General features: G+C 40.2%; 1 protein-coding gene across 1 annotated transcript; it reads left to right on the plus strand.

Moving 5' to 3' along the window:
• Positions 1-620: 620 nt before the first annotated feature.
• On the plus strand, positions 621-1,790 carry LOC147938073 (uncharacterized). The gene is made up of 2 exons (XM_087465453.1): positions 621-827; positions 951-1,790. The coding sequence occupies exons 1-2, from the start codon at positions 621-623 to the stop codon at positions 1,788-1,790; spliced, it is 1,047 nt and encodes a 348-aa protein (XP_087321579.1).
• Positions 1,791-11,676: the final 9,886 nt, after the last annotated feature.

Consider the following 11,676-nt stretch of genomic DNA (forward strand, 5'->3'; position numbering starts at 1 on the left):
GTACCTCTTGATTGAATTTGTTTATTGATTATAAAATTCAGAAATTGAATTGGATTTTGTATTTGGCAAAAAATAAAAAAATTGGATTTTGCTTGAAGAAGCTTAGCACATTGGGTGTTTTACGATAGTTTATGGGTCGATTGAGCTATTTATTAAATAAGAAATTGATTTGGATTTAAGTGTTTGAATCGTAGTGAACTATAGAGATTAGAATAGAACCCGAAAGCATTCAATTCGATTTTGATAGGAGAGAGAAGGTGGTGAAACTGGTAATACTGGTATACTTAGTAAAACTTGTAAGGCTGATTAATGTAGTGCAACCAGTAAAACTAGTATTTTTACTAATTTAGATAATTTATTTGGCTGGATAAAATGTGTGAGAACGTCATCCTTCATTTTAAATTTGAAGGTCGCATATATAGTATAATGTTCAAGAGGAATATAACTTTGTTGATGTTAAAAGCAAGAATATACATGAAGCTTGGGTTTTCTGAAAGTAACGTGAAATTGTAGTTGAGCTACAATCCACTACTGGTAGGAGCATCGGAACATTGTGATCTTAATGATAATGAGGATGTTAATTTTATATAGACTCCGTTAATCATGAGAAGTGAAGATGTATGTTGTTTGTGAATGTCATCCCTTTCGAGATTCAGCCTGAGCAAGTGCCCATAGTGGACCAAATAGTGGACCAAAGTTCTGTTGGTATGAACTTTAAAAAACAACATTCAAAGGATAATGAAATCGCACCTAACGCCATTGTTGTCTACTTTGACAAAGAACAAGAAAAAGCTGTAAAGGGTGATTCTACTAAAGAGGGTGAAATTGTATAACATGATGAAGGTGACGAATATACTGAGCCACGACCTGTTGTAGAACATTGTAAGTTTATTGACCCATGAGATGATGGTTTGGGTCTGAGTAAACTTCAAGAATTTCAAAACAAGAAGGCATTGCAAGATGTGGTGGATAGAGCTTCATTTGCTAACTGTTTTAGTTTTGCAATAGTAAAGTCAGAGAAGGTGCCTTATGTGCTAAAATGTCCTAAAGAAGGATGTAATTGGGGTTTACGAGCTGCTAGGATTCCAGAGATAAGGATTTTGTCGATTAGAAGGCACAGCAAGATGCATACCGTCTCTCGGGATAGTCAAAGTTCAAGGAACAATAAGAGACAAGGCACTCAACAATTAGTTGCATCTCTTTTGCATGGTGATTATCCAGGGCAAATGGAAACTCCACCTCCTAAAATTATTTTGAATCTTGTCAAGACCAAATTAGGTGTTAATATATCATATTACACGTCGTTGAGAGGGAAAATTCAAGCTGTTAGTGATTTGATAGGTAGTCTAGAAGAAAGCTACAATATGCTGCCATGTTATCTGCACATGTTAGAGAAGGTTAATCATGGTAAGAGAACATATGTGCACTGCAATGAGAATAAAAAATTCATGTATTTGTTCATAGCTTTGGGAGCTAGCAAAGGGTTTCAAGTCATGAGGAAAGTTATAACTATGGATGAAACTTTTTTAAATAACGGATATCCAGGTGTTCTTGTTTTTGCCTTGGCTCAAGATCCTAATCGTCACCATTATATCTTGGCGTTTAGTGTTCTTGATGGTAAGAGTGATGCAAGTTGGAATTGGTTTTTGGAGATGTTGAAAATCGTTGTTGGAGACTCTTCTGAAATAGTATTTATGACTCATAGAAATTCAAGTCTCATCAAAGTCATAGCTAATGTGTATCCTCGGGCTCATCATGATATTGTATATGGCATTTATTCCAAAATGTAAAAGGTTATGCTTCTCACGTCAACAAAGAAATAGCTGCATGGAGATTCATGGAGTGTAGTAGGTTTTACACAGTGGTTAAGTTTGACGTTGCTTCTGCTTCTTTTAAGACAAGATATCTTTCTGATGCCAAGTATCTTGAATTATCTACCAAGAAAGAAAAATGGGTGAGATGTGTTTTTTCCAGAAGAAAGATACAATCTAGACACAAGCAACTGTGTGGAATCGGTTAATAGCATATTTAAAGATGCAAGGAGGTACTCCATATTACCATGCTTGATGTGATACTTAAAAAATCTCTAAATGGTGTAATGAACATCGGAAAGATGCCATGTTCTGATCGTTTGCAAATACATTTGTCCCTTTAGTGGAGAACTACTTACAAGATTTATGGGCAATTGCTGAGAAACTAAAGGTGACAGAGCTAAATACTTCCGAACTCGAATACAATGTCATTGATAGTGACAGAAAGAATTATTTGGTGAAGTTGTGATTGAGAAGTTGAAGTTGCAAGTTTTTTTATTTTCAAAAGTACCCTTGTGTGCACGCATTGGCGGCTTTCATTACATTCCAAAGTTATGGAGGTAAGGATATTCAGTTATAGCTGTGTTCTAAGTTAAAACAACTCGACCCGTTTTTTCTTTTAACACTATAATATTAAGTGATCCCATACTCACTAGTATCCCAACCCCAATCAAATACAACCATCAGATAACATAAACCAATATCAGTAAAATAATGAATTAAATACCGAATAACCCAATATCAACCAACAATACCAATAACATAAAACAGAGTCATGAAACCAGCAACCTAACATCCGTTCTAGACAACATTATTCCCTCCTAGCAACCAAACAGAAGCATAGAATAAATAACCGATCCGCTAGAACATCCTCCTCTTCATAACCTTGATTCCACGATCACACTTTGCCTTTACCTCCTTCACAAACAACAATTAAGATGTGTGGGTATTATCACAAATACTCAGTGAGGCGATCCTCCTATCTACTGGGCTATACACATTAGCAAAAAGACAAACACAAACAATGCACAAAAGCAATCAAACTTGTCAACTCTAAACACATGCGTCGAGCGACACTCCTCATCGTCATGGTCGATGCTGAACCCTTGTGTCGATTGATGCAATCCTTGCGTCTCCACCCAAACCCTTGTTGCATCGATCGATGAACTCCTTGTGTCGATCAATGCAGTCGCGTGAAACATTGCCAAACACAATCTCTCCCGACTCCTCTCGCTCCAACTATCGCCACGACATTCGTGATGCTAAATCTGCCCTCAAACGGCCACAAACACCACAACAAACACTCACAAACAAGCACACAAGAAATCAAACACACAAAATCATACAAAACACATCTAATCGCTTAGATTAACCATAGTCCTGCACTCACCTCTTGTTTTGGTTGAAACTGACGAAGAAAACCAAGATCCAAGCCTTCCAACAACCTCTAATTGACACCCACGCTCAGATCTTATTCTCCACGTTCAAAACACACTAAGAAATCTCTAACTTTCTTCTCTCTGGAAACAAAATGGCCAATGATATATCATGATTTTTGTGGTTTTTAACCATGATATAAGGAGTTTTTTAGAGTCTTTTGATGTGTTTTTAGGTTCTTTGAGAGTCCATACAGGTTTTATAGGATTTTGGCATGAAAGGAGCAAAATTGAGCAATTAGAGAGATTTAAGAGCAATTCATCAAGGAAGAGAAGTTGGATTTGATTCAAAGTGATGGTGTCGATCGACACTGCCTTAGCATCGATCGACACCTCTGTTTGTCTACGAGAGAAGCCAATTTGGAAGTTTCACAAATTTACCCAAAGTTTTCCATAATTGCGACACAAGTCCCTGACGTGTTTTAGGACATATAAATAGTATTTTTAGGTTTTACAAACCCTTAAGTTAATTTCTAGCAAGTTTTATTTTCTGCAACCCTGTGAGATTTTGAGAGCTTTTGGGAGAGAGAGATCTGAACTGCTTTGTAGAGAAAAATTCCTGAACTCCCTTTCGACATCTTTTAATTTCAGTTGCTTATTATTCAAAATGATGTCTTGTTCTTCATTAAACATGTCTGAGTAGTTTGCTTGTTAGGTTCAGGGTTTTTCACAGGGATTTTATGAATTATTAGATCTGTTTATGTAGGATTCATTATCTTTCTAGATCTTCATCATAGGTTGTTCTTCATATTAATTATTGATTGATCACCTAGAATTAATAACCTAGGAAAATAAATTTATTTGAGAATATAATTGTTTTTCCTGATAAAACCTTTTGATGAGCAAAATTATTTCTTGCAAAGAGATTTGATTTAATAATTTTGTGAACAATCTAAACCTGTTTTTAAAGCTGATTTTAAACCTTGAATCTTACAAAGAGATTGGATTTTCTGGTTTTAAATCTAGATAATATTTTCAGTGAGAACTGATTTATTTTACAAAAGTTTTTAGAGTTCTAGATCTGTTCTTAATTGCTTGAATCATACTTATTTCTTGATTTAATAATTTGTAATTTCCAGAAAAATTTCCTAGGCCTAGCTTTTTGATCGATTGAATTTTCACAGCTTTTATTTAATATTTTGCATTGTTAATTCAATTTTTTTTTGGTCAACAAAAGATTAGCTCAAAAGAGCCAATTTGATGGGAAATGGTTTACAAATAAGACATGATGCGGATAACTACGCGCTTTTCGTGCCAGTGAATCTGCACTTACATTTGCATTTCTATGGTTAAAAGATAATGAGAAAGATGAAAATTCTTCCTTGTCAATCTTGATGTCGTCAAGGTACGCCGAGAAAGCTGGCCAGTCCGCAGGAGAAGTCACCATCTTCACCAAGTCTGAACAGTCTGTAAAGAACGCCACATCTCTGAAACAATAATTTTTTTTTTTTGCATAATTATAAAACTCTATAATTTATTGTGTAGACTTGAGTCCTTCTGGAATTCAACCCCTAAGTACTACATTGATCTCTTAATTTGAGAGAGTAGCTCTAGGGATTAACCCGTACATTTTATAGGTGAGCCCTATGTTTTTCTCTATCAAACCACCTAAAACCAGAGATATTAGAATTAACCCGTACATGAACCAACTACGAGCATCGATCGATACCCTTCCTTGGCGTCGATCTATGCACGAACCAAAAATCCGGTTCATGGGTGTTACAACTCTCCCCTCCCAGAATAGATTCGTCCTTGAATCTAGCACCATGACTGTAACTTCCCCAAACTGTCATATGGTCGGAAACACCCAGAACAGCCCTGGGACGTTGCTTGGAAATAGTCACCAACGATCCGACAAAGGTTCTAAAACAGATCTAGACCCTTAGCCAGTCCATCGGTGCTATCCCATCCACTTTAGACATCACTTAGGCTTGCCAACCCTCACGATGCCCAAGTGTTGAGCCGACTCGGACTCAATCATTATCAGACATTACTCGTACTCATGAATATATAAAACTGATTTCTTTCATTAAAAAAAATATTTCACAAAGTTAACAAAAGGACTTTTCGAGTTTATGGCCAGACCTTGAGCCAAAAAGATTATACATTTTTGACATTTAAAACATACTTTTCTTTTCTTTACACAAAGGCACCAAAAAAACTACTATGGGCTCCTATCGTCAAACACGAACTCTAGCTTCCCTCTAACGGTTACCTGCAGGACAAAATATCATCATAAGTAATCTAACATTACTTAGTGAGTCTTAGGGGTCCCTGAAAAAGATTAGATTCCCATCCCAACCCCAAGATGTCAGGAATCAATCAACACACCACCAACAAATCAGAAAAAGCATGTGAAAGATAATAAGTCAAGTAAATAACCATAAGCAAGAAATAAATGCAACATGCAAAACTTGAATAAAAAATAAGTTTTAAACAAGTTTTACTAGGGTCCAGATATGCTGCCTTTCACCCCACTATATTTTGAACTCCAGCGTTGCAACCACAAAGGCATACAGCCGATATAACAGATAAACCACACCGTCGTGTAGACAGCCTCGGCCAACTCCACCAAGCTCTTCGCGTCAACATGCAACACAAAAACAAGGTCATGGCTGCATGTTGAGACGAAACCACAAGGAAGGTCAGGGATATCCCAAATCTTAGTGCGCTTATGGCTAGTCGGACCTCTTGTTACGAACGCTACGCACTAAGACCATCCATCAATTGATAATTAAGTTTATGGTCTTAAAGAACACATAAACAACAAGTATTAATGCTAAACCTTACATTCAATAGATCAAATGAACGGATCCGAGATCATGTACATGATCTACCATGGAATTCAACTCAGTACTTAACAACCAAAATTTAGATGCATAACTTCAATAAAATCTATCAAGAAAATCAAGAAGATGCAATCTAAATGCACATGCAAACCGAATCTAGAACGAGTCTCCCAACTTTGAACTAGATCGGATCAATGCTCCCTGAACTCAAAGATTGTTGAAGAACTCAAGCTTAAACGGCTGAATCCCCGCTAACTTCGACACCACTTCGAGGATGCAGCAAATGATCGGCCAAACTTCTCAACCTTAGGCAGAAATCTCACAACTTCTCTCTACTCTCTTTAACAGCCGTTGGGCGTGAACTCTCTCTTTCTCTTCTCCAAAAATGAGAAGGAGAGATGGTATTTATAAGGAGTGTGGCTGAGCTTCCATGGCCACACGCAGGAGTGAGGTGTCACCCCCACATTTTTCACAACAACACTTGGCATTTTCGTGATGACACCTCTTTGAGTGAGGTGTCACTCCATTGGCGACCCAAGTCACAAGTGGCGAGACCCACAAAGATTTCCCCACCACTTCCTCTCTTCTTGGAATAAAATATTCCGAGTGGAATCTCCCATTAGTGCCGATTATTTTTTTAAAATATTAACTTAGTGGATTTTCTTCCCACTATCTCCCACACTTGATTAAATCAATCTCTTTAGTGGGTTCCTTCCCACTAACACGCAACAGCTCGGTTAACTTTTCCTTGGAAAACCATCGACACTTCCTATTTACTTTGGCCTATCTTTCCTTCTAACTCGTTCGAGGATCTTTTCCTTAGAAAAATTTTATCCTGTAGTGAGGGTTACTACATTCTCCCCCCCCCCCCCTTAATAGAATTCGTCATGATCCAATGAGCCTGCCTCATCTTTTCCCTCTGCAAAGAAATTGGGGATACTTTGCTCGTAACTTCCCTTCATCCTCCCACGTTGTAATCTTCCGGTTCTGCTTTCCCCAACGTGAACCGGTTCTTCCGGTTCACGTTGTAATTCGACGCTCACCAATACCCATTGGCCCTTCAGGGTATGTTAAGTTTGTCTTCAACTCCTTGATCGGTTCTTCCACAAACGCATTAGGATTTGGTACATGTTTCTTTAGTTGGGACACATGGAAGACTTTGTGCATGCGCATGACCTCCGGCATGGCTAGACGATAAGTTATTTCACCTTTGCTCGATTTGGTAAGGACCTATGAACCTTACCGCGAGCTTTCCGACCTTCCCAAATTGATCCTTTTCTTTTTGGGCTGTGTCCTTAAGGTACACCCAATCTGAAACTTCAAATTCTACCTCACGCCTCGCGATTTTGGGCCTTCTTCATATTCTCTCGAATAAACTTGATCTTCTCTGTCGTTTCGTTTATCAACTCATGGTTGAAACTCGTTCGCTCCCCTACCTCCGTCCTGCAAAAGGGAATTCGATACGGCCTTCCATACATGGCTTCAAATAGAGACATGCCGATGCTTGAGTGATAACTATTGTTGTAGGTGAACTCAGCAATGGTAAGTTACCTTCTCAATGCGGCCCAATCAAGTGCACATAGACGAATCAAATCTTCTATGGTTCGAATTGTCCTATCTGTTTGTCTGTCTGTCTCCGGAATGAATGAGGTGCTCATATGGACGTCCGTCCCTAGTACAAGCTGCAGATTTTGCCAAAATATTGACGCGAACTTAGGGTCGCGATTAGATACTATGTTAGTTGGCACTCCGTGGAGTCTTCAAATCTCATCAATATACTTCTCAGCTAGGTCAGGACCCTGATCTGTGCTTTTAACCAAAACCAAGTGAACCACTTTGGTTAAACAGTCCCCTACTACCCATAATGCATCATTACTCCTCCCTGGCCTTGTGGGTAGTCCCATGATGAAATCCATCGAGATCGACTCCCACTTTCATGTTGGTATCGGTAGGTTACGAAGTAACCCTGCTGGTACTTGATGTTCCACCTTAACTCTCTGGCACGAATCACATTGACTTACCCACTTTGCTATTGCTCGTTTCATCCCAGGGCAATGATATTATCTTCGTACATCTCGGTACATCTTGGTGCTTCCCGGGTGAATACTCAAGGCAGAACTAAGTGCTGTTCTCATTATCTCTTGTTGCAGTCAACTTCAGTCGGGTACTGTGATTCTCCCATTAAGTAATAGGGTACCATCGTATGCTAAATGGTAGCCACTAGCGTTTGGCCCATCCAAACCCCTTAACTCCTCGACAATCTTCTTCAGGTTCTCGTCCTACGGTTGTTCCTCACGAATTCAACATAGAAGACTAGCTTGATTCACCCTCATCTAGACATAATGCCCATCCACTACCTCAGCCCCCGGCTGTACACCTGTCTGCAAACAAACTACAGGCCGCACCCTTGGAGCCTGCCAGACACCCTGGGTAACACCAGCCAAGCTCCCAAGCTGTAACATCCGCGAACCAATTTTTTTAAGGTTTTGGTGTGGGTGTCGATCGACACCCTTGGTGTATCGATCGACACCATGTTTTCTGGTTTGGTCCGGTTCGTTTTAATTGCTGTTTGGTTCGGTTTGGTTCAAGGAAAAATCCCTAAATCGTGTTATAAGTGGAGAAGCGACAAATTTAAGGGTTTTAGGGTGTCTTGTCGCCGTTTTCAGAGATAGAGAGAGAGGAGAGAGCCTATTGTGGTGTGAAGGAGATTAAAGGAGAAAGATCAGAATCGTTAGGGTTTGGGAGGAAACAGTTTCGGCATATCAAATCGTTCTCAAAGGTAATGAAATTTAATAGGTTTATTCCCAAGTCCTTCATCGTCATTCGCCTTTTTACAGAAGTAGATTTGGATTTAAACTCGATGAGTTATTGGCAGTTTCGTGAGACACGTTTTCTCAGACGCGAGTTGGGACCATCGGAGATTGTAACTGAGATCATGGTCTCGTGTGGTGCCTGATCGTGCTGAAATTTTGTGGGAAGCTTTGTGACGTCTAGGGGTAGCTTTTCACCGGAGCGATTTGATAGTTAACGGTTGGATTTTAGTTTAGGGTTTCGTCTTTGAGACTGTTCTTTTCTGATGTTGCTGTCCAGTTTTGTTATAAGTCGTTTTTGGTTGTGTGGCTTGTTGTAGGGCATTTCTGGGCTGTTTCAGACGTTAGGAGGGTCTCAACTGGTTGTATTGGTTGTTATAATCAGTTGATAAGGTGAGTGCATGACCATGGCTTATCTAAGCCTGAGAATCCTTTGTTGTTCTTGCTTGATTGGTGGTGCTTTGTGGTGTTGTTCTTGCTTGATTGGTTGTGTTAGTGGTGTTGTTCTTGCTTGTGGTAGTTGTGTTATGGTTCTTATAGGTTCCTGAAGGTTTTGGGTGAGGTTGGAACGGATTGGAGATGATTGGAAACGGAGATTCGTCGTTCGGATTCGTGCAGTTTGCGTCTGCGAAGGGAGTGTCGATCGACACCAGTTAGGTGTCGGTCGACACCATGTTTGGTCAGTGTCGATCGACACCTCTCTGGTGTCGGTCGACACCAAGTTGCTTGTTTCGTGATTTTTCCTGGTTTGTTGTGTTTGGTTGTCATTTGTTAAGCATTGGAATCTCAGTTGCTTGTGTGTATAGCCCAGTAGATGGGAGGATTGCCTCACTAAGTATTTGTGATAATACTTACGCATCTCAATTGTTGTTTGTGGTGTGCAGGTTTGTGACGTGGAATCATGGCAATGAGGAGGAGGATGATCTAGGGTCTCGTTGTGTGTTATTCGATTTGTTGGTTATGTTGTTGGAACCTTGGTTAGTGTTATGTTAGGTTGCCGGATAGAATGGTTAGGAATGTTATTGTATTGATGATGTTGTTGGTTTTGTATTATTGGTATGTTTCCGCTGTGCTTAATGTTATTGCTGGTTTAATGTTGAGTTGTGGTTTGGGTTGGTTAATTAAGTAGTATGTAATGCTTAATTATACATTGTATTTAATTGTTAAAAAAAAAAAGGGGTCGGGTTGTTTCATTTTGGTATCAGAGCCTTTACGGTACTAGGATGGTTAAATGGATGGTTAGAGCGGTTAGGAATTTAATTGGGTGAATTATTTTCCTTTTGCTTGATGCATGATGTTGTGTGATGGAATTGATTATGAGTAGTTAGTAAATTTGTCTGCGGTATGGAGTCCTAGTATCATCCTCTTCGAGCCTTCAATGAGATTCCACGGTGAGTTATTGTTATGTTTCTTTGTGTGGTATTGATTTGTTTTCTGCTTGTTAGCCTCTGTTCTTGGAAGATCAGTAGTTAAGGTGTTTGAGTAGTTGGTCGTGGACGGAGACGTGGTCGTGGTCATTGTCGGGCGGGTCCCGAGGCCAGCGAGTGTGTGGTCCAGAGTTCCACGAGGAGGTACGTCAGAGGGTCGCAAGCGTATCAGGAGGGACCAGAGGGGATTAGCCGGTGAGCGTGCCGGGGGTGCTGGGAACCCAGGTGTGGGGTTGCAGCAGGTGGAGCCCAGGGTCGAGATGATCGCTTGGCGGATCTGTTGGCGTGCTGTTGGAGTGGTTACCGAGAGGTGTACCAGTGTAGGCTCCAGTTGTGCCGCATGTGGCGGGGTGCAGTCGAGGCTGCGGATGTTGAGGACTTTCCACCTTATGTTAAGAGGATGGAGCGGTTGTAGATGACCGGTATAAGATTATTCTCAAGAGGTATCGGGTCTAGAGAGGCGGATAGGTGGACATATGCAGTTGGAGTAGATATTTCTCTGCTTGGTGTTTAATCCAGTTGGATATAAGTTGAGTGGGCAGGTGTAACATTGTAATGTTATACTCGGACCACAGGAGGTAGTTGTGTCGAGAGATGTTTATAGTCGTTAAGGATTGTTGCTCCTGAGGGGATGGTGATTCCCCTGAATACCGATAGCTCGAGGGGCTGAGGGCTCTGAGAGTGGCAGAGGGGATGTTGTTCTCCTGAGGGGATGAGTAGTTCCCCTGATACCGAGATCTTGAGGATTGTGGGCCAAGAGTGAGACGGTATAACTCGAAGACGCTGGTCTGAGAGTGAGATCGGTATGACTCGAAGGTTGCGACCTAAGAGTGAAAAGTTGGGAGCAAGCAATTCCTAGGACGTGAGTATAAACATAACGATTGAATGTAGACCTTAGCCTAAGAGATTTATTCACTTAGCCTAAGAGATTAGATGAGTAAGGAATTTATTGACAATAGTGAATCAGATATTAATGCCTGCTTGGTCATGTTTCTCCAACGAGAGTTGGGTAGGGGAGTGACTGAGGTTGATTGTTTCTACCACGAGAGTGGATTAGCAAGGATTAGAGATTCATTTTCTAAGGAATAGATTGCTTGAGGCATGTAAAACATTTTAAGTTGATTAGGAATATTTATGAACCAATTACCTCATTATTAGGAGCTTTCATATTTTGATTTTTTTACAGTTTTTGCATTAACTCGATCCCCCACCCGATCTAGTACTCGATCACTTGCATCGTGTGGGCCTTCGAGTGGTTCATAATTCTGTTCTTACTTTCTTGTCATCCGATCACCTACTTGATCCGGTACTCGATTGCTTGAATCGTGCACCCTGGTCGAGTGGCTCTTTGCTTAAATCTTTTTATTTTTGTTCATATTAGGTTCTTAGTCAAAACCCTTCTT

This window comes from Camelina sativa, chromosome 9 (genome assembly GCF_030686135.1).
Source record: "Camelina sativa cultivar CO46 ecotype springtype chromosome 9, ASM3068613v1".
NCBI classification, from domain to species: Eukaryota; Viridiplantae; Streptophyta; class Magnoliopsida; order Brassicales; family Brassicaceae; genus Camelina; species Camelina sativa.

Bases quoted from the DNA above. Each gene is read 5' to 3' on its own strand.
- LOC147938073 (XM_087465453.1), top strand. From the start codon at position 621: ATGTTGTTTGTGAATGTCATCCCTTTCGAGATTCAGCCTGAGCAAGTG. The intron at 828-950 runs GTATAACATGAT...CAAAACAAGAAG, and splicing joins CTACTAAAGAGGGTGAAATT to GCATTGCAAGATGTGGTGGA.